Source organism: Silurus aristotelis (assembly GCF_946808225.1).
Source record: "Silurus aristotelis genome assembly, chromosome: 1".
NCBI lineage: Eukaryota > Metazoa > Chordata > Actinopteri > Siluriformes > Siluridae > Silurus > Silurus aristotelis.
The window spans coordinates 31,241,835-31,265,219 of NC_139574.1; the positions used below are offsets into that span (position 1 = coordinate 31,241,835).

A 23,385-nucleotide genomic window follows, 5' to 3' on the forward strand; every position below is an offset into this window, starting at 1 on the left:
TACTATTGTATACAGTAAATACATATTACCAAATTGTATTTCTCCAACAAGATTCTATTATAATTCACTCATTTATGGGTTATTTTGTTCTGGAATGGAGATTATAGTAATTTTTTCCTATTTTGTCATGATAGTTTGAATATCTGGTTGCTACTAAATAAACATACTGACCAAAGTGAGATTACAACTGGTAATTTTGGACGTTTTTGGAAAAAGAATTCTGCTCCATAAGCAAACAAATAAATAAATAGCCAAATGAACAACATGCGTCTAATGACGTAAGACCATCAATTTTAAAATTTTGAAGTAAAGCATTAGAAACAATAAACCATCAGTATGGTAGTGGAACACTATTCACTAATGACTGGAGCACAATGATTAAAAAAAAAAAAAAATTGCACTCACTTGTCACTATAATAGGAACACCTCATGCATTTATTCAGTCAGCCAATCATGTGGTAGCAGCACAATAAATAGATATGCAGATACAGTTCAAGAGTTTCAGTTATTATTCACACAAATTTTTTGCAATCGCTGGGATTTTCACACACACCGATCGGTAGAGTTTAAACAGAATGGTGAGAAACCTAAGAAGCAGCAGTTCTGCAGATGAAAATGTCAGAGGAGAATGACCAGGATGGTTTGAGCTGACAGAAGGGATCCAAATAATCACTCTTTACAACTATGGTGAGCAGAAAAGCATCTCAGAACACATGTCTTATCCTGAAGTTGATGTTATGGCTCTGCTCTTACAACTGCAAAACAGGAATCTGTGGCTACACTAGGCAGTGACTCACAAAAACATGAGACAAAAAAGACTGGAAAGACATTACCCAGTCTAATGAATCTGTTGCAACAGACAGATGTTTTCAGCAGCATGAATTCATTTTGTGAAATAAAAATACAAAATACATATATAATATGATAATTATATATATAATATACTTTTAAAGACTTATAGCATATATACTACCGTTTTAGAACACCCTGATTTTTCTGTTGTTTTGTGAAATTTAAATAGTTTTAGTTTAGTAAATAACCTGAAATTGTAAAAAGGTAAACAGTAATCTGCCAGAGGTGAAAAAAAGGTTTAGGTTGCCAAAAACTGAAAAATAATATACATTCGAAAGGCCTTTTCAACTTACAGTTGTTTTGCAGCAATAGATGTAAATTAAGCTTTGAAAGTTTTATATGGTTATTGTTCATATCTTAACTATATAGTTAAGATATGAACAATGCCTACAGGGGTCCCATCTTTTGCAGATTACTTAAAAACCCTCTGTCTCTATAAGATCAATGTGGGAACAGACTGTGTTATTCCACCTTTCAATGCAATATTTGAATAATTTTTTACTGCAGGAAGTAGTATACTGCTCTCATAATTAATAAAGGAAGACACATTGTTTGTCTTTCCTTTAGAGAAATTGCAAAGAAAGTGCAGGTATTAATGAGCACAGTTTACAGTGTATCAGTTTACCATCAAAAGGCATATGGAAACTGGAGGAAACTCTGACAGGAAGAGGTCTGTCAGACCCAAAGCTAGATTTAGAAGACAAGTTTCTAAGAGTGAACAGCTGGCTTGATAGGTGGCTTTCAAGCACAGGTTAATTCTAGTTAAAGTAAGCAAGTCCCAGTTTCAAGAAGAGAAGCAAGAGAAGACTTCGAGCTGCAGGTTTGACAGGTCGAGCAGCAGTAAGAAAGCCATTACTAAGACGGCAAATTAAGAAATATGGCATGCCTGGGCCATGAAGCACAGCCAGTAGTCTTCTAAAAACTGGAAGAAGGTCTTATGGACAGATGAAGCTAAATTTCATCATGCAGGTTTTTTTTTTTTTTTTTTTTTTTCATTGTTGGACAGGGGTTCATCCTAAGGAGAGTTAATGACCCAAACATTAAATCCAGGCTGCGTTAGAACTATCGTAAAAGAAAAGAACAAGACGATTAAAGCGTCTTCAAATCAGATAACATCCACCACATTCTCCAGAATTCAAACTTTTTGAGCTGGGTTGAGATGGGTGAAAAGCAGATGGGTGAAAGCAAAACAACCTACAAGTTCAACTCATTTGTGGGATCTTCTGCAACAGTGTTGGGAAGAGTTTTTGGAAACAATATTTTATTTCCATTGTAAAAAAAAAAAAAAGCAACGGGTACTGTTATATCACCAAACGGTGGCTACTTTGCTGAGTCATAACTTTTTATATATATTAAAAATAAAAAAAAAACGATTCTATGATTTCCTTCTATCTAGTTGTTTATTTGTTTTATGCTGTGATTTTACAATACACTGAGAGATTACACTGCATAAATATCAATACAATCAAATAAAAAAATTGTGGTGTTCTGAAATGTTTGACCGGTAGTGTATGTGTGCCACTGACAAATCCTTAGCAATTATGTGACGTAATCATGTGAACACGGATCGCAAATCGATTCCAAGAAAAACTGAAGCTACAATAAGAGCAAAATTGGGTTCTACCAAGATTATTATGGTGTTCCTAATAAAGTAGCTGATGAGTGTATATGTAACTATAAAAATGAAAGTTTTTAGTTAGACACTTTTGTAGCTTTATAAAAGACAGATTAATACATACAACTCTGTATGAGGGGAAATATGAGGTAAAAAATAATATATAGAAAACAAATTTATAGTTTGTGGTATTGCTCCGTGTATGTCTAGAAAGTCTTTTTTTGAGCATGCTAACTCTCATTCTGTTGCATGCTATCTTGTGTTCTGTGACTCATATATTTCAACCATTTCCCCAATTCACTGTGCAGAGACTCAGAGGAATATGACGACTCGGACAGCGAGAGTGAGGACCCCTTCACTTCCCATCAGGCACGTAGACAGACGGCCAGGGGGTCCCAGCGCGGGGCCTTGCCCCCCTTCTATAGTTACCAGGGGGCTGGCTGGACATCCCCCTTTTCTAGCGCGCCTCCGTTGCCGTGAGTAACGCATGCACAGACACACAGACAGACAGACAGAATGAGCCAGTGGGATCACATTTGTATATCCATGATTTATACAGCGTGAGTTAAAGTTTTGCATACAATCATATCTCTAGAGTTCATGTCATTTAGTTTTAGAGAAGTGAAGAAATTAGTGTAGAAACTCGTTTTTTTTTGTTTCTGGTTAAAAGCAGCGCACATCATGCGATAGTCAATGTTCCATTCTGCGCTTTAAGGATATATAGAGTGTAGACAGATGTACTGACAATTACAGGCTTATATGTTTGTTCTTCACTGACAATCACAAACAATCACAAACAGATTTGTTTACCACTGACAATCAAACACATACAGTACTGTCCAAAAGCCTCAGGTAGAACATACTGTTCTTCAGATTTACAGGAAATGACTAGTTTTATTGTAAAAAAAATAAATTATTTTCTAATGATTCAGTGTAGCATTTTATTGTATTTTGTATTGTTTATATATAATGGACCACATATTACTGAGACTGTGCTGAGTTTGTGCCAGAACTGACTAAACACTTCTCTGAAAAGACTGAAACCACGTGCTAGTCATTTTCCTAACGACACTGCACAACGGCATCCCAGATAACATTTTAAAAATAAAGGTAGATGATCAGATTTCAAGATTGGTTACCAGTTAAATATTAAATATTAATTAATAAGAATCGTTTAAGATATCTTTACTTTACAATTTTCTTTTAGACTTGCCTAAGACTTTTGTACAGTACTGCATTATTGTTGAAGTCCATGCAGACACATGTAGACAGCTGCAAATATTCCTACAGACAAGCACACACACACACACACACACACACACACACACACACACACACACACACACACACACACACACACACACACACAGACAGACACACAGACAGGTGGACATGTTGAGTGCAGCTTAGCCAAACAAACAGACACAAGTCCAGAGGTCTGTCTGTCTGTGTGTCTGTCTATCAGTCTGTCCATTTTTTCAAGACAGACATAAATCCACCAGAGACGATCAGACTGAATGTTCTTAGGTAAAAAAAAAAAAGTTAAAATAAATCCCACCCTCTCCAGCATTTTCTCCCAAATAAAATGTTTGCGCTTCCACAATCTGCCTTCCCATCTCTCACACTCTCTTATTTCGCTTGTCTTAGCTGCATTTCGCACGCTTTGTGTTTTGCTTGGGCTGCAGTAATGTTCTATGCATTTATGTTGCTAGGAGAGTTTGTGAGTAGATGTTATTGTACCAAAATCAAATAATCCCTAATGTATACATTTAAAATTTTTCTCCGCACTACTCTCTCGCACTCTCTATCACCCATGGCTATCACCCTGCTTCTTTCCTGTCAGAACCCTGACAAATTATTGTACTTTTTCAATGTCTTATATAAGGTGTGTGTGTGTGTGTGTGTGTGTGTGTGTGTGTGTGTGTGTGTGTGTGTGTGTGTGTGTGTGTGTATGTGTGTATGTGTGTATGTGTGTGTGTGTGTGTGTGTGTGTGTGTGTATTCATCTCTTTAACTCTCCTCCACCCTTCTCTCTCTTTATCCATCCTTGGTCCTTACTTTTCTCTGTATGTGGCATGGCCCTTCTCTGTGTCCCCCCTGGCCACTCCTCCCTCTTTCCTTCCCCTTGTCCCTCTTTCTTTCTGTGTCTCTATGCAGGACTCCAAACACTTCCTCCAATGGCAACCCTGGTTATGAGAGCCTGCCTCTGAGTGACAGGCAGTCCCCACCCCCCTCTGTGAGTTCCCCTGTCTGTTTGCCATCATCATGACTCATGGCATTACCATCTGTGCTGAGGTTCTAACTGGTTCTAGATGTTTCTATTGACCCTAAAGGGGCTTTTTTAAACCTGCAAGCAGTGAACAAACTCTAAACCTAAATTGTAGACGTGGTGTTTTTAGAAGTTGGTGAATTCTAGCACTATTACATTATTTATTAAAACACAAAAGGTATAGTGGTGACCCGTGGTATCCTGGGTGTATATTTTCTATTTTCTCAAAAGGAAGACCCAGGTCAAATCTATTCAAAAAGTGTTTAAATGCCATATATGAAATGTCTTTTTTCATGTGAATCTAACACTGATGTCTACTATGATGTTATTTGTGAGGCATATAAAAGAAAAAACTATATATATATAATTGAAATGAATAAATTGTATTATGATTTAGCCCTGAGTTCTGATAAGGCATCATGGGCCCTATTTTCGTGATCAAGGCATGAGACCATCATATATATATATATATTCTCTGTTTTTCTGTGACCACATCAGCAAAGAATTCAGTTACAGATTTCATAGAGAGATTAGTTGTAAAAAAAAATAACTAGCCGGCTGATTGAGCTTACAGCAAATGTGTTTTCTAACATTGCTCTCAATAGATTTGATGTCAATGTTGTAGGGATGGTGTCAGAAACTCACAGATATTTTTATACAATATATATAATTGTTAATTGTTTCTTTGGAATCTGAAATGCAGAGATTGAAATGTAATACGTGAAATGTACGTAATTTAAATAATAAAAAGGATATAGACTGCTTATTAACAGACTGAATGATAGAGTATACCAGTATAGGATTTGCTCCAAAAACAAATTCAATATTTAAAGCTTTTATCGTGTTATTCATATTAATGGTTTTGAGATAATGCACACTGCATCAACACAAGCTGCGTGAAAGTGAAGAGTACTCAGCAGATCGATCACAATGAAAGGCAAGATGAACTGATATTGCTGACTATAATGGAACCGAATTCAAATGAATTGATGTGGATTTTAAGGAGGATTAGATATTAGTTAAAATTTACAATTGGATGGAAAGGTGATGGTTTTGCCATTTAGCGGCTAGGACTTTGTTTATAATGGTTTATCATAACACAAGATAGCTGCTCATTTTCAACTCAAGAACCTGGTTACCTAACGGAGGCCACAGTGTCTCCGTTATGTGGCTCCCTGTGGTCCATTCAATTCCGAACATAAAAATTACTTCAGCTCACAAATGCAGATGGACAGACAAATAACTTTTGAGACCATGAAAATTTGTACAGTGCTCCTAAACAGCCAAATGAACAAATGAATAAAGTGCTCTTGCACTGCCACGAAAATAAAGCCCAAGTCTTAATTTCCTTTAATACATTTTGCAACTTTGATTGTTCATTTCATTGCGTACTGACATTTGCTTTTTTATTCTTGTCTTTTTTTTTTGCATCCGTCTCCTCCTGGATCTGTCTGTCTGTGTGGCGTCATGTCTGTCCAATCCCATTGTGGTCATGTGAAAGTACAGTACTCTCCCAGCATGCTGACAGGCTATACGGGTAGACAAACACATCCCAACTCTGCCCATTCAAGGAACCTGAACTCGCGCTAATTTGTTTGTATAGTATTAAAAAATGCTCTATCTCTCTATATATCTATATATATATAGCAAATATTTAGTTTTAATATGGATGGACACTTTACTGAGAGACTAATTTAAAAAGATGTTGGAATGCTAGATGATAAAATCCACTGCAGAATGTCAGGACCACTGAGATTTAAGGAGAAAGAACAAATAAATGAAGGTTAAAATAATCTGAGCTCCCCTCCCATCAACCTGTTCAGAGTGGTGTTTACCGGAGACAGGAAACAGGACGGTGCTGATGTTGCCAGATTGATGTTAGTTTATTACTCTATTTTTTAAAATTGTACTGCTACTTTGTTTTTTGGAGTTTTTATATTGAATGCTAAGTCACAAACACACCAGAATAATGGCACAAGTTTTCTGTATGACAACTTAATGGGCACTGGATTTTGTTTTGTTTTGTTTTCTAAAGATTTGACCGCACCTTTTTTTAATAGATGGCAATTGTGTATTACCTTGTATTCCCTCTGATACTATATATCATATTGCTATATGATACAAATATACTGTATATTCACTGTAAATGATGTTATGTTTGAGTGTTGCACTTTTCATGCATAAAATGAGAATGATACGAAGATGAACACGAATAAAAAGAGAGCTACGGTCATTGCAGCAAAACAACCTCTGCCATTGCCTGCATTGCCGTAGCCATAATGTACACAGCAATAATAAGTGATGATGCACATGTCTGCAAATTAGGGTTAATTCAACATAATAAAAAAATCCACTTCGTTCGGTAACCTAACAAAACATTTATAGATGCTAATAACATTATGTTGATATTATCAGAGTTTGTCCATCTAAACAAATTTTACTTTTTGCAATTTTGATATGAGAAAGCGAATTTTACTGCCAAATACTCAGTACAAAATTGTGCGGATGTGCCTATTTATACATTTACATTGGTTAAGCTAATTACCTTTGCGGGTTATAATATACAGATCAAAAAATAAATAAAATTTTCTCGAGTGAATCTTATTGACACATAAGACGTGATAAAGCTTTTTTGTGATTATTGCGCTGACTAATGGAAGTGTATCAACCCTAATTTGCAGGATTGTTCTCTCAACACCACCGTGTGTTCTGTGTATCTGTGGGTGATTCAGGGTCCACTCGAGATGTTTTGTGTGTGTATGTATACACATAAATATACTCAATTTGCCATTGCATTGATCCCAACCTTCCCTGTCCTACTCTTATTAATCCAATAGCCCTGTGTTTCTATGGTTTTAATGCTCCTTTGAATGGACTACTTTTTTCACTACTGAGACTAAACATAAATCAAATAAAACTAACAAAGGTGGAATAACCTGACCCTTTTGTGTTTTGTGACATGATGTAGAAAGTGTGCAATATGTTAACTTAATGGTCATATCACTACTTCAACACTGGATAATTAAGGTTTAATTTAAATACCATTACATTACCATTTGAGTTCTGCTATGGGAATGAGAGCAGAATTTAAAATGTTTATACTGACGTAATTCTAAAAAGCTTTTCCTGTAATTATAAAAGGACTTACTACATATCCTAACACAGCAAAGCATCATAGAAATCAGGTGTACTATTATGTTTTGTGAAGGATCAACAGATGTACTATACTTACATACTGCACAATATGAAAGTTTACTCATATGTTTACAGTTTTTGGATAAGAACCACATATTGTAGGAAAGGTGTCCCAATACCTCTGTCTGTCTGTCTGTCTGTCTGTCTGTCTGTCTGTCTGTCTGTCTGTCTATCTATCTATCTATCTATCTATCTATCTATCTATCTATCTATCTATCTATCTATCTATCTATCTATATATATATATAGAGAGAGAGAGAGAGAGAGAGAGAGAGAGAGAGAGAGAGAGAGAGAGAGATCATGCAGTGATATGTTGGTTAGCATCTTGTTAATAAGAACACAGATATGTCCATGGTTGGTTTTGCAATTCATAGCTTAAATATGCAGAGGTTAAAAATGACATCTTCAAAACCTGACTTCCTACTTCTGAGGGAACCCTCAGAATGATCATAGGGAGAGCGAGAACCCTGGTGGGTACTAATTGGCAAAGAATAATGCAGTGTAAGAATCATCCTCCACCACCAAAAATAGCACTCTTCTGAGAACTATTAGTCATGAGAGTGTGCCTTGTGGTCAGAGTAGAAAGCCGCTCTAGAACTTCCACAGAATGAGCTCATGCCACAGGCAGAGGATACCACACTATTGCTTGGAGAAGGTTTCTTCAACTTGTTTACATTTGGTGTTACCCAAAGGAGTGTTGTTTGTCTTTATAGGAATAATGGAAGCTTTTTCAAAGTCACAACTTCCTAGATTTTAACAAGCTCATAACTCATCATATACCAATGTTCAATATTCCAAATACATAGCAGAAGAAATCACAGAAAGGCTCACTCCAAGGATGTGTCAACATTAGAATGCTTTTCTGTTCTGTTTAAGCAAAAGAACAGCCTGTGTAACAAGTTATAGGTCCTTGATCTGAAAATATTTAATCATGGAATGACCTGTAATAACTCACCATTCATTAAGGGGACCACACTGAACTGCTGCAGCTGGCAAAGGGCCAAAGAACAATCTCATTATTCATTTGCCCCACCCTCACCCCCAGCAGGCCTCTCTTGGACTAATTCCATTGATCATTGTATTGATGGGGTGAAAATGCAGCCAGAGATGAGCCATCTACTGGCAGGACATGCTGTCAGCTCCTCTCTTACCACCAAACATTCTCAGTGTGCCCTTTGGGTTCACTGTAATGAACCTGGTCAGACAAGTACTCATCCATATCAATGATTTATGTTATGCATTATACAGAAGTTTTTGGAAAACAAGGCCACTCTTTAATGTCATGCTTGATGGCAAAACTGTGTATATACATAGAAAAGAATCTTGCCCCTGCAAACCTACAGTTCCTAAATAATGGTCCTTACCTGCACTGTGCATTCTTGATGGGGTATAAAGGCCCATACACTATTAAAGTAAAGCTCGGATCAATGACCATCAGAGTGATTCACGCAAGATTCCAGATTCTCGTAATGCCTTCCATTGCATTACGGTGTAGTTCTGATTCTCATGTAGCCATTGCTATTTGCCTCCATTTGGACTCCTTTCGATCAGGGCCAGCCTAAACTTTTACAACAATTTGAGTTACAGTAGCTTTTCTGTACGACCAAACCAGATGATGTCCTTCATTGGGGCATTGGAGCACCTGCCATTTTAATGTTCTGACCCAGTGGTCTAGACATCATTTGCTCATTGTAGAACTTGCTTAGATACTTACCACTGTGCATTTTTTCTGTTTCAAACACATCAGCTCTTAGAACACTTGGTAATTAATATCTCAGCCCTTGACAGACACTACTGTAAAGAGATCATCAGGGTTTTTCACTTCACCTGTCTGAAGGTTTAATTTTATGGCTAATCAAATGTATAGGCAACTACAGGAATCCTTAAAAAAATATGCATATAGTTTAACGTAGTCCTTAGGCCTACCAAATTGGCTGAAGGTCAGCAGTGTAACCATTTCCAGTTCATACATGCTTCTTGAGCTTTTTACCTCCAGTACCCTTATAGGGCATTTTTGGGCAAGCCAGAAAGTATTCTGCATTCAGGGGAACTACATATAAAAAGTGCTAGAATTCCTTTACTGTTACACTGATTCTTAAAGCTTAAGTTCTGAATTATGAGATCTTTGTCACTGTACATATATTTATGACCTGTATATAGAGACTCATTTACAGATGTTGCCAGAAAACACAGCTGACTACAGATGTAAATGCCACTACCAGATAGGTAGCTCTCTGGTGCATGATGACAAACAGGAAGCCAATAAACTACAAAGCAGCCTACTGTCTAGTTTGCAATCAATTAAATGAGTATTCAATTAGTATTTAATTGAACTGTTGCATGGTGTTGACTACAGCAGTCACAGACTGAGACAACATTCTTTTTTTCAAATAACAGTCAATTTTATTTTCTTTTTTATTAGTGAATACTTCATTCCACTTGTATCCTCTGAGATGTGTTCAGAACCATAAGCAAATAAAAAGAAAGAGTCCGGAGAACAAGTTCCCCAAAATATGCCGAGCTGTATGAACAGAAACCACTCACAACTTGAATTCTATTTACAAAGACTGTGTTGTAGCATTTCCGTGCATAGTTAGATACACACCTTCATCTACCTCAGAAATGCAGTGCATAGATGCAGAAGAAATAAACCTGTTTAAATGTTATTTTTAAAACTCAAGCACTTATCCTGAGAAAAAATGAAAAGAGGGCAAGAACGAAGAGAGGCAGGTGATGCACCCGTGTCATTCGGTGCCACATACAAGCATCCTGCCTGCATCCTTTCATTAAAAAAAAATTATACAAAAAAATTATAATAATATCCCATTCATTACACAGATGTCCCTTATGTGAACCATTCAATTAGACGTCTCAGTGTGTAAAGGTGACCATCTGGGAATGTTTCCTTCCTCTTTGGTAGTGCTGCTCTGCACATGACCGTCCGGTATTAAAAGAACTTTACTGCCCTGTGTTCTCACGGTCATCTGAATTAAGCCATGTTCCATCCTCCTCCACTTCTCTCTGGACTACGAGAAGCATCTCGGCAACATCCTGAGACAACTGCTCACTGAGAAATTGGCTGGAGACATGGACAGGGAGAGACAATTTAGCAGACGCCCTTATCCAGAGCGACGTACAAAAGCGCTTTGAGTCTCTAGCAATAAATAAATCTACACTGGTACGCAAGATTACAAACTGAATATAAATATAACTCTTGAATTCTGAATTCGGATCCTGATAGGACCCTAAGCTTTACTAAAGTCAAGTGAACCTGGAGGTCAAATTCATTTGGTCTGTGGACGGGACTCCTAGACTATGCTAGTATTAGCTAATTCTGCATAAAAACGGTCTAAACCAATAACAGTCTGAACAATGGCAGTCACGTTTGCTGCGGGTTCTAAAAAGAATAACCGTCGCCACTTCCGGTAATAAAACTCACTTGAGTTCTGTTTCTCCTCCAATCCAAACAGGATTCTTAAGCTTAGAGTCCAGGTTGTAGTACTGCCCATTGACCTGCCGGACCGCTAGCCAGTGCCTGCGTCTCAGTGGGAGGGACACGATTCCTAGCGACACCCGTGAAGGGACGTTCAATATAAAACCTTGTACTTTCTCCAGACATAAACTCTGCACCGACCTGAGAAGAAAGCAAGAGGAAATAAATGTACAGTGCATCATCACAACATGACAATATTTACATTTATAAATGGAACAGGATGGGCGCCAAGGCTAAAAATGTTTATTGTTTCGTGTTAGTGACGAACAAACTGACCTACGTTTGTCCCACCACACCGCAGCCAATCCACGACTCTGGAGAGCCGCCATAATCACGTTCACGTCATAGTTCCCTGTACCCAGGACAGAGCGGTGCGGGTTCACTACACACTGTGGGGCAAGGCTAAGGAGGAAAATAATCCATTATTTCATCACATATGCACACACAGTTAGCGGTTATTCTGTTCCTGTACTATATACTTAAGCAATGATTAGCATTTATTGACATAATAACATCCATGATGACGATGCAACGATGAAAGAATTCCAATGCGACGTTGCAGTGGGTTGACATTTAAAATATGTTGTTATCCAAAGATAAGGAATAAAGCATGCTGGAATAAGTAATGATGATAAGACCTGTAAAATGTGGCCTGTCTTCTTCTGACATTCTCATTTCAATGCTCCAAAACATTTACTTTTCGAGTTATATAGTTAACAAATGAGTCATTTGTTTAGAATAAATAAATGAATAAATAATGAAATGAACAAAATCAAAGGAAAATGCCTTGTTTGTAGTTATTACGCAAAACCTTTAAAAGATATTTGTTTATGAAAGTGGAGGCTATTTTACTTAAAACAATTACGCGGACGTTTTTTTTTTTTATCCCTTTTGTTGCATATAAGATATGACACTTACAAAGGCGTCATGTTTTCCTCTGAATTTTTATCACCAGCTGGTGCGATTTGGAAACGATGGATTCATTTGCGAAATGCCACGATATTTCACACCCAGTGTCATTTCAAAAGGCAAAAACAAATAACATAAGCTTGTTAGCATTAATAATGCGCGATTAACGCAGCGCGCATTTCTGTTCAACCATTTTTAATTAAGAATAGAAAGAAATATAAAAGAGGCGAAATTAAAACGTTCAAGGCAACACATTTATTCACAATGTCCTTTCATTACTCAGATATAAAAAAATAAACTCAACCAAAAAGTAATTTTTAAAGACTAAACGATTGTTAAAAAACTGATGTGCCTGATGTGTGATCAAGTTGCGATTAATCACGAATTAAAACTCTTTAAATTATTCTTAAAAAAAAAAAATCTTTTGACAGAACCGTTCAAATGTGTGTATCTTGTATTAAAGCAGTTAAAATGCGGTGCTTTGAGTATAATTCTCTCATACTGACCACTGGATGTTCAACATGGAACCTCATTGCAAAGAACTCTCAGAGGATTTGAGAAACAAAATTGTTGCTCTCCACAAAGATGCCGAGGCTACAAGAAGATCTGTAAAACCCTGAAACTGAGATACAGTACAGTGACCCAGGGTCATACAGAGGTTTCCAAGACGGGCTCCATTTGGAACAGACCTTGCATGGGTCCATCAAAGAAGTTGAGTCCACGTGCTGTGCTTCAGGTGCAGAAGCTGCTTCAAAACACAGATGCTTGAGTGCAGCAGCATTGCTTTAGAGCCTCAAGTCTGTTTGCATGACCATCGTCCCAGAAGGTAACTTTTTTTAAAGCTGGCTCATGGGAAAAGCATGCAAACAGTGTGCTGAAGATGTCCTGTCCAAGAGCATGAACTACTGGAACCATCTCCTGTGGTCTGATGAGAATAATATAAACTTGTTTGGATCAGATGGTGTCCAGCATGTGTGGAGATGCCCGGATGAGGAGTATCAAGAAAATTGTGTTTTGCCTACTGTAAAGCATGGTGGTGGTAGCATCATGGTCTGGGGCTGCATAAGTGCTGCTGGTACTGGGGAGCTGCAGTTCATTGAGGGAAACATGGATTCCAACATGTACTGTGACATTCTAAAGCAGAACATGACGCCCTCTGCTGTCCCTTCAGAAACGGCAGATTTCCAACATGATAACGACCCTCAAACATGACAACTGCCTTGCTGAAGAAGCTGGAGGTGATGAAGTGGCCAAGTATGTCTCCAGACCCGAACACTATTGAGCACCGGTTTTGCATCCTCAAGCGGAAGGTGGAGACGCGCTATATGTCTAACAGCAACTTATTTAAAAAAATGCTTAAGCCATAATTCGACTGTCCATCAACATTAGCTACAACAGTTCTACATGGCCACTCTTTTCTTCACTTCTCTAACACACTCTCCATTACCGTTCACTATTGACCCCAGACACCTGATTTCCTCCACCTCTTTAGGCTCTTCTGAACCTGCTCTCTACTCTCACCACAAATAACAATATCATCCGCAAACATCATAGTCCACGGAGACTCCTGTCTGACCTCGTCCGTTAACCTGTCCACCACCACTGCAAACAGAAAAAGGCTCGGAGCCGATCCTTGATGCAGTCCAACCTTCACCCTGAACCAGTCTGTCGTTCCTACTGCACACTTCACTGCTGTCACACTGTCCTCATACATGTCATGCACCACCCTCACATACTTCTCTGACACACCTGGCTTTCTCGTACAATACCACAACTCCTCTCTCTGCACCCTGTCGTACGCTTTCTCTAAATCCACAAACACACAATGCAACTCCTTCTTACCTTCTCTTTACTTCTCCATCAACATTCTCAAGGAAAATAATGCGTCTGTGGTGCTCTTTCTCGGCATGAAACCATACTGTTGCTCACAGATGGTCACCTCTTCTCTCAGCCTGGCTTCCATTACTCTCCCATAATTTCATGGTGTGACTGATCAACTTAATTCCCCTGTAGTTACTGCAGGTCTGCACATCTCCCTTGTTCTTAAAGATCGGTACCAGCACACTCCTTCTCCATTCCTCAGGCATCCTCTCACCTTCCAAAATCTTGTTAAACAATCTTGTTAAAAACTCCACTGCATCTCTCCTAAAAAAAATCTCCATGCTTCTACTGGTTTGTCATCTGGTCCAACCGACTTTCCACTCTTTATCCTCTCTATCGCTGCTCTCACTTCCTCCTTACTAATCCTATCCACTTCCTGCTTCACCAACTCCACACCATCCAACCTTCTCTCTCTCTGATTTTCCTCGTTCATCAGATGCTCAAAATACTCCCTCCATCTTCTCAACACATTTCCATCTCCATCCTTTATTGCTCTTACTTGCAGCACATCCTTCCCTGCTCGGTCCCCCTGCCTGGCCAATCGGTATAAATCCTTTTCTCCTTCCTTTAGTGTCCAACTTCTAATACAGCTCCTCATATACCTTTTCCTTAGCTTTCGCCACATCCCTCATTACCTTCTGCTGCATCTCTTTGTACTCCTGCCTACTTTTCTCATCACTCTGTCAATCCCAATTGTTTCACCAACCTCTTTCTCTTTATGCTCTCCTGCACTTCCTCATTCCATCACCATGTCTCTTTATCTTCCTTTCTATTTCCAGATGTCACACTAAGTACCTATCTAGTCTCCCTTATCACTTCTGCAGTAGTTGCCCAATCATCCAGCACCTCTTCACCACCAAGCCCCTGTCTGACCTCTTCCGTGAATCTCACACTACAGTCTTCCTCCATCTTCTTCTTCTTTTAGTCCTCACTTTGCTCCTCTTCTTCTTCACCTCCAAAACCATCCTACAGACCACCATCCGATGCTGTCTAGCTACACTGTCCCCTGCCAACACCATACAGTCTCCAATCTCCTTCAGGTTGCATTTCCTACATAGAACATAATCCACCTGTGTGCACCTTTCTCCACTCTTATACGTCATGTCTGTTTTTCTTATATTTTTATATTCCATCTCTACTGTGTAATTTGTATGTATGCCTGAACTTTCATATGTTGAAACATGTACTTTCTCCCACACTGGAAGCTCCTGTCGCCAAGTCAAAGTCTGATTCTGATTCTAAAAGAAGGCAGCTCCATACTGCTGTTATCTATCAATCAATCAACCAATCGATGCTCTCACCGCTTGCAGATGTCATCAGCAGCCTCCTTCGTAAACACTCTGTCCTGCAGCACGTTGTTAAGGGCGTGAATAGCGCACAGCTCCAACCTCTGCTTCTCATGAAACACCTCCAACCCGCTCATGCTCACTCTCTCACACTGCTGAAATCCAGCTGGACACACACACACATACACACACACACACACACACAGTTTAAACAATGCGCCCTACTTTATTGGTTCATACAATCAAATAGTAATAAAAAAATAATATATTTATATACACACACACACACACACACACATAGAGCTATATATATATATATATATATATATATATATATATATATATATATATATATATATATATAAAAACATCACGTGTCTTGCAGACTCGTTTAAAACACACACACACACACACACACACACACACACACACACACACACACACACACACTCACTCACTCACTCACTCACTCCCCTGCTCCTTTGCTAGGTTGCTAGCTAGCAGTACTATCAGGTGGATCTCCTTACCTTTAAGCAGAAACTTCACCAGGCATGAACTCCACCTGGCCGTTAATCCAATCTAAATAATTTGTCTCGTCCGTAAATATAAACACATCAAAATACACGTGTCTAAATGCTCAGCTCTGCTGTTAGTCTGTTAACAGGACTCTGGGCTGTCTTCCGCAAAATGGTGAACCGGAAGCATCAGTGCTGCTGCTTGTGTTGTTGTTGTTAATGATGATGATGATGATGGCGACACCCAGGAACACGCCCCTTTCTACAGCAGCTGGATGGGGAAGCTCGTGGAGCAATTTTTGGGTTTAGTTATTTATAAAAAAAATAAAAATAAAGTAAATAAATAAACTACAAGAGCAAAGAGTATTCGAAGGTTAGGATTTGAATATGGCTGCGCTGCATTAGTAATACAGTCACCGCAGCTAAACAAACAAACACATAATAACACTACTACTACTACTACTACTACTACTACTAATAATAATAATAATAATACATTTCTTAAAAAATAACGTAGAGGAACACACAGACACAGAGATGGCTTTGACAACAACAAAAATCACAGCACTTTATCCACCCCTTCACATCAGAAGGTCAGGGGTTCAAGTCCCAGTATAACCATTGGGGCCCATGAGCGAGGCCCTTAACCCCATGTGCTGTATCATGGCTTGCTCTGACCTCAATTTTCTTACATCATTGTGATATGCGAAGAAAGAATTCCAGCTTCTTTCATTGTGAAAAAAATCATGTCCGATTAGGGCTTAAGTTTACTGGTTCTGCCATGTAGCACCTTTATTTTGTTTTGTTTTTATTGGTTTGGGAAATAATTCCAACCCCATTTTGTTTGGCTGTACAACACAATTAATCAATTAGGGGTAGGAAATCCTTGTTTAAAGTAAAAAATTAATGATAAGTTTATACATTTGCACAAGATTGAACCTTCACTGCTACTTGTCTTAAACACAACCGGAACTAATGTCAACGCTGTACCGTGGGACGGGTTTAGTGCGGGACTGAGTTTTTCAAACGCACCAATCAGGTAGGAGCATTTTTCGCATTCGCCACTTCTGCCGGTTTGTGAGGCTACGAAGAGCAGTGACGTCGCAGTGGGACGTTATTTAATTGGTTCGACCGGTTGGTTGTTCCTATATCACACGGTGATTGGTTAGATGCGGCTTCTTTTTTTTTTTTTTTTTTTTAACGTGTTCGTATTTTTGTTCCTGTGTCAAAACCACTAGCTTGCTAAATACCGAGACGCTCAGTGGTTAAACACAGTGCATTACAAGATACGCTTTAAAAAAAACCAACACGTTTTATATGTAACTGTTTAATCCACGTTGCTGAGCTCTAGAGGAAACTTCTCGCGTCGAGAAAACTAGCAAGACCAACAGAGTTAGCGTTAGCTGTACCGCTAGCTGGGTTTTTATATATCGAATTTCGCTAGCCGAGCAAACACTCACTGGTGTTTTCTTTTTTTATAATCCAACAAGACTTTTCCTTTGTATTATTTGAAACACGTTGGCATTAATTGACGGTATGTTGGACCCTGTCACTGTCCTGGAGCGCTGCTAGCTATAGTGTAACTTAATATACAGCTAGCTAACGTTAGCATCAAACCTCCTCCCCCCACCGACCGACCGACCGGTGAGTCTCGGAGCGAGCTGCTGTTTGGACTGGATTCATCTTCACTTTTATAACTACACTCGACATGGTAAGCACAAGACGGCCATTTCTACTGCTGTTAACACATTATTTTGTTTTATGTGTATTATACCAGCTACATCCCATAATACTCCGGTAGTGCGGTTAGCTAGCATTGGCTAACTTTTCTAACTTTAGTTAGTGAACGATAAACGACGTCAATAGGACATGGGGAATAGTCTAGCAGAATTTACTCAGCAAAAGTTCACCCTCATCTAATATTTAGTTTAGTTTTATAATGATTTGTTCAGCAGTCACTCGGGACTGTGAGCTCTATGGGCTCAGTTACCAGAGAACAGTTTGGCTGTACCAGTGGGCACAGGGGCAGAATGTAGTAAAGTAACAGCACTCAATAAAGTGGAACAAAAAAGAAACTTCATTAAAACAAAAGTAAACCATGTCATTATTCAGTACGGAAACTTTCTTTGCATGTGTGTGTTATTTTTTTGTTACGTTTTTTGTTCAGGTCAATATCCATTGACCTTTTATTCCCTCCACTAAACTTATTAAAATTAAATTCAATTGAACTTTAGTTAAATATATATATTTTTAACTTAAACTGAACCACAATGGAATAAATTTTCTGTATTAAACAGAAGGAAAAAAAGGACATGGTTATTCTTAATAAAAGTACCAGCATCACCATGTAACTTTAGGGGAAGAGAACTAATATATGCATGACGTAGCCAGTAAACTAATACTAATATTTGCATATTAATTGAGTTATTCAATCTTTTTTTTTTTCTTTTTTTTTACTCCATACATACTCATACTGAGTACAAGATGTAGTAAAATGCTTCTGGCTTTCCAACATGTGAATAGGAATAAAATTCAAAAAGATAAAATAAAGAAAAATATAAAGTGTAAAAACTATTATGCAATGGACCTTTAGTTATATTGATTAAGCTGAGTAATTAACCAAGTCGGCATGAATGAAATTGATTTAAAAAAAGTTTTCTTTTCTTTTTTTTACCCTTGGATTTATTTTTGTAATTTTAATAATAAAAAAATGCACTGAAAGTCTGAGGCAGACTCAAAAAAAGAACTTGTGGGTTGCCACTTACTTTACTATACTATACTTATATATTATTACTATACTTACAGTGGTACCTCGACATACGAGTTTTTTGAGATACGAGCGGTCACTCTGTCGATTTTTTTGCTTTGATACACGAGCAAAAAATTGAGATATGAGCTCAAGACACCGCTGCTAGGTGGGGAATCAAAGCCAGAAAGCGAAGATTGTGACGAAAATTAAGATAAGCAAAGAAGAAAAAGTAACACATTTTAAAGTTTAGGGATACATAGTGTGCAGGAGGGATAGTAAAAAAAGTTATCCCTCCGCTTATCGCCTCTCTCCCCCTCCACACACACACACACACTTTTTATATCTTTACATTCTCTTTTATTATGTTTTTATACAATAAAAACATAATAATATAACTAGCATGTGTGGAGATGTTCGAGATACTGTAATATAAGCAAAGGCAATCAAGTGAAAAGAAACGAAGTGCGTAAATAGATGGAGGACAAGCCATGTTTGTGTTTAAATAACCGTTTTTGTTTTACACTGTGCACAGAAATAAAACGATCAATACGTACCTCCCCTTAATCCAGCTCTCCCCAGGGTAAAATGGCCATTGATTTGGGCATGAAGATACATTTTAAACCACCTTGTAGAAATTTCCTTGCTCTCATCATCACTGTGCCCACCGCTGCACCTGGAAGCAATTTTCATATCACACACCTCTGTCATCCCACTCTCTTAACTAAGCATCAGAAATACCACTTTTTTCTAATCCAGCTGTGGTCCGTTTTCATTTTCGGCGAAAATACAGAGTGAAAAAATTCTCAGTTAGCTTCACTTAAATTGTAGGTGACGTGTCTGAAACCCACGCAAATCTCTCTCCCCCCTAACACAAACCTTTTAAACATTTTATTGTGTGCAGAACTCGAATGTGGAGAACCTGCCTCCCCAAGTTTTAAGACTGGTGTATAAAGAAGTGTCTGCACTGGCAGCAGACCCACCAGAGGGAATAAAAATTTACCCCAGCGAGGAAGACATCACAGAACTTCACACTGCCATTGAGGGGCCAGGTAGTAATTCTTTGTCTTGTCTTCATGTTCTCTGTTAAATATTTTAACCACAAGAGGTTTCTTATTTGCACATTGTGTTTGTCTTGAACAGAAGGAACCCCGTATGCAGGAGGAGTGTTCAGAATGCGTTTGGTCTTGGGGAAGGATTTTCCTGCCGTACCACCCCGGGGCTATTTCCTGACCAAGATATTTCATCCAAATGTTGGCCACAAGGGTGAGATCTGTGTCAATGTACTGAAGAGAGACTGGAAGGCAGAGCTCGGCCTCAGACATGTATTACTGGTAAGTAGAACAGATGAACAATTTGATATAACAAACTTGGTATTATTTGGACCTACGTACCCAGAGCGCTACATACTGGTTATTGTTAATCCCACTCGTAAATTGGTGTGATCGTGTACAGCCACAGTCATTTGCATGAACAGACGTTTTCAAATGGTTATATATGGTAAACAGTTTTCAATTAAAAAGCACAGTATTCTGCTCGAAATGCTGCTTATTACAGATGACATGGAACAATAGGTCTCAGGAGATGTAACATCACAGAAAACAATGCAGACACTATTGCACTTTTTACATGAGCAATTTGTTATGGAAATGATTTTCATTGAATAATATTTTGTGTGCACACGCATGCTTTTGCCCCAGTTACCTTTAGAGCTTTACAATGTTATGGAAATCCATATTATAAATAATTGATAAACAAACTGCACTGATGAACCACTCATCAGTCAGGACATATTTTTTAGTAATTCCTTAAAAACAAATGACTCCCTCTGCGAAGCTGCATGAGAGAAATCTTTAAATAAGGCACAATCCGAGTCGATTTTGTGAGCACAAAATCAATAATTACCATTTTAATTATGCAAATATCATGGTCATTAAATAGTATGGAAGCTGTTCATTATCACGTTACATGCTGTTACACTTTTCGACCGCTAGGGGTTGTATGCAAAATTGCATTTCTACGCTTAAATAAAACTGCATACAATCCCATTAAATTTACAGCAGCAGTTAAAATGTGTGCATGCATGGGTGATAAATCAGAACATGACCTGCATCAGGTCTGTTTCTGTTGTTACCAGACTGACCGGTGAACCATTACGGCATTATTCTTATTATTGCATATAAAAGGCTGAATGACTACAAAACTAAAGAAAGATTTAAAAAAAATGTTTTCTTTCAATACATTGCTCTGTATATTTAAAGCCCTCGTAATGGTAATGAATAATCCAGTCCCTTGTGTTCAATAGATTTCACATGGAACACTGAAAATCAAAAGATATTTTATCATGGTTGAATTGTGGCAGACTGAAAGCATGTCTGCTTTCTACCTCTATTGAAACGCATTTGCACCATGTGATTTATTTTTTTGGTTTGTTTGTTTGTTTTTGTTTGCTTTTTCACTCCTCCCCCAATTCGGAGGCCTATAGTGGATGTTTTCAATTATTTGCTTAACCATATGGTTCACCTCGCTAATTACCAGCTATATTCTCCATCCATAACAGTTTTCATTGTTTAATTGCTCCTTGCAGCTCACAAATTAATTATCCGATTAATCGATTATCAAAATAATCGTTAGTTGTAGCCTACGAACCTACAAATGCCCGACTAACGGCTTTTCGGAGGTACGAACACGTCCACGGCCACCCCAAAAAAATGCAAGAAATAAGAAAAAAAAAGAAAATCGAAATATATTCAAGAAAACTTTCAAAATCCGTGCACGCAATTCAGATTTGATAACGCTCAATGCGAGACACGCAAGTCTCACTCTTCTCGACTTACAAACACTTTTCCGGTCCCTATCTGTTTAGTAATGTTTCTTAAGCCCCCTACCAAAAGAAAAACAAAACAAAAAAACAGCACTTGAGTATGCAAGGTGAAGGAATTAGTTTAAATCAACATGTGTATTATTTTTAATGGTAATTGCAGTCACGAGTCTGCAAAAAATCAAAACAGAATACAACATTGTTTTGACAATTTTTGTTGAAAAAAGACATTGTACAAGATAAATGCATTTAGAATATATAATTTATTTAATTTTGCATAATAATTAAATTATATATGCATAAATATACAAACATGGAAAACAAGCATTTGAATGTATTAAAAAAGCCGCAGTAAATCACGTTTGAAAACATAATTTAGCTGTTGTAGTACACAAAGGCTTTAAAATAAAAATGAACGGAGAAACGCGAAAACCACAACAGTAAGAAAAAAATGTAATCGTTTAATGTTGCTGTTATTTGCTGCTTTTGGATTTAGTGTTTGTTATTGGAGGCCTCCCTCCTTTTCCAAAAACTCATCATACTCTTTCTCTCCTCTTCCGCAGACCATTAAATGCTTACTGATTCATCCAAATCCAGAGTCAGCTCTAAATGAAGAGGCCGGGAGGTTACTGTTGGAGGACTATGCAGAATATGCCTCTCGTGCCCACCTATTAACCGAGATCCACGCTATGGGAGGAAGCTCGGGAGCTCCAGAGCCCGATGGACCACAGCCCAAGAAACACGCAGGAGATCCGAGCAAACGTGCAATTACAGCTGGCGCTGCGAATACTGTTGCTACAACCAATGGCACAAATGGTAGCAGTGCCAGTGGTACAAGCAGTAGCAATAATACCGGAGTTGCTAAAAAGAAAACGGACAAAAAACGAGCTTTAAGGCGACTATAATAGTGAATCATCCTTTTTCTTTCTTTTTTTTTTCCTTTTCTTTTTTTTGTTAATATGAATATTGAATTCAGACCATATTTTCTCCTTTTTATGATTTCTAGAAAAATCTCCTTTTTATTGGTTCTGTGATTCGCACATTCTACTCATGTCCTTTCATCAAGGTTTCTTCAATTCAGACTTTGCTCTCAGGTTTCCAACGTTTATAACGACTATTGAGTGATCACACGTGGAAAAGGAACAGTTTTCATTCAAGCATGTATTTATGGCCCCTGGAAATCTCTCAAATAACCGTTCACTATGACAGTATTTAGACCCTGGGGTTAAAGGGGATATCTCAGCGTCGAGATGGGTAGGTTTGCCCTCATTAAAGCAACACCAGCGCTTTAAAAAAAAAACAAAAAAGTCCTCTAGATCTCCACCAACCAGTGCCATATGTGTAGGGCACTTCGTATAGGCACCAGCTCCTGTTTTTCATGTGTATGAAATCTGAGGGAATGACATTTTCACTAATTTGTTTTTGCATCAGTGGAAATGTTCTCCAGGGCTTCATTGTTTAAGTTTCATTAGCACACAACGACTATCAAAACATCCCACCCAGAACCTCGGATTTCAATGAAATATACGAATCTTACATTTGCAGGTGTTTTACAGACATGAGTAAGATGATCCTGGGAGTTCCATCCTGCTTAACATGGATCCCATGCAAGTTTAATGTCCAATTGGTGATATATTTTTATTTTTTACAAAAGTTAGATCTAAAGTGCATCTTCGCACCCACTAAAATATTCTACAGCTGTGTATTGAGTTAGAGTAAGAAAAAAAAAAAAAATATATATATATATATAGGGAAAGCATAGAATGGGTTAAAATGTGGTTGCTTTTCCCCCCCCCCCCCACTG

The 23,385-nt window shown here is 38.1% G+C and overlaps 3 protein-coding genes across 6 annotated transcripts in view; 2 read left to right on the top strand and 1 right to left on the bottom strand.

The window, feature by feature from the left end:
* ttyh1 (tweety family member 1) overlaps positions 1-7,675 on the top strand; it is a 23,965-nt gene extending 16,290 nt beyond the window's left edge. Inside the window, exons 14-16 of one of the 4 annotated variants that reach the window (XM_083538861.1) lie at positions 2,776-2,943; positions 4,624-4,702; positions 6,237-7,675. In XM_083538861.1, the coding sequence (XP_083394987.1) occupies positions 2,776-2,943; positions 4,624-4,702; positions 6,237-6,260 (271 nt within the window). In that variant the 3' untranslated portion in view covers positions 6,261-7,675. The remainder of the gene's footprint in view (positions 1-2,775; positions 2,944-4,623; positions 4,703-6,236) is intronic. The other 3 variants (XM_083538863.1, XM_083538860.1, XM_083538862.1) reach the window with 3 other exon arrangements.
* A 2,635-nt stretch (positions 7,676-10,310) lies between these two features.
* On the bottom strand, positions 10,311-16,234 carry josd2 (Josephin domain containing 2). Its single transcript, XM_083531658.1, has 5 exons — positions 16,027-16,234; positions 15,515-15,665; positions 11,700-11,825; positions 11,370-11,564; positions 10,311-11,009 (listed from the first exon to the last, which is right to left on the bottom strand). The coding sequence occupies exons 2-5, from the start codon at positions 15,634-15,636 to the stop codon at positions 10,889-10,891; spliced, it is 564 nt and encodes a 187-aa protein (XP_083387784.1). The 5' UTR covers positions 15,637-15,665; positions 16,027-16,234; the 3' UTR covers positions 10,311-10,888.
* Positions 16,235-17,122: 888 nt separating this feature from the next.
* ube2s (ubiquitin-conjugating enzyme E2S) lies at positions 17,123-23,315 on the top strand. The gene is made up of 4 exons (XM_083547651.1): positions 17,123-17,725; positions 19,665-19,812; positions 19,904-20,094; positions 22,145-23,315. The coding sequence occupies exons 1-4, from the start codon at positions 17,723-17,725 to the stop codon at positions 22,484-22,486; spliced, it is 684 nt and encodes a 227-aa protein (XP_083403777.1). The 5' UTR covers positions 17,123-17,722; the 3' UTR covers positions 22,487-23,315.
* The last annotated feature ends 70 nt before the right edge of the window (positions 23,316-23,385 follow it).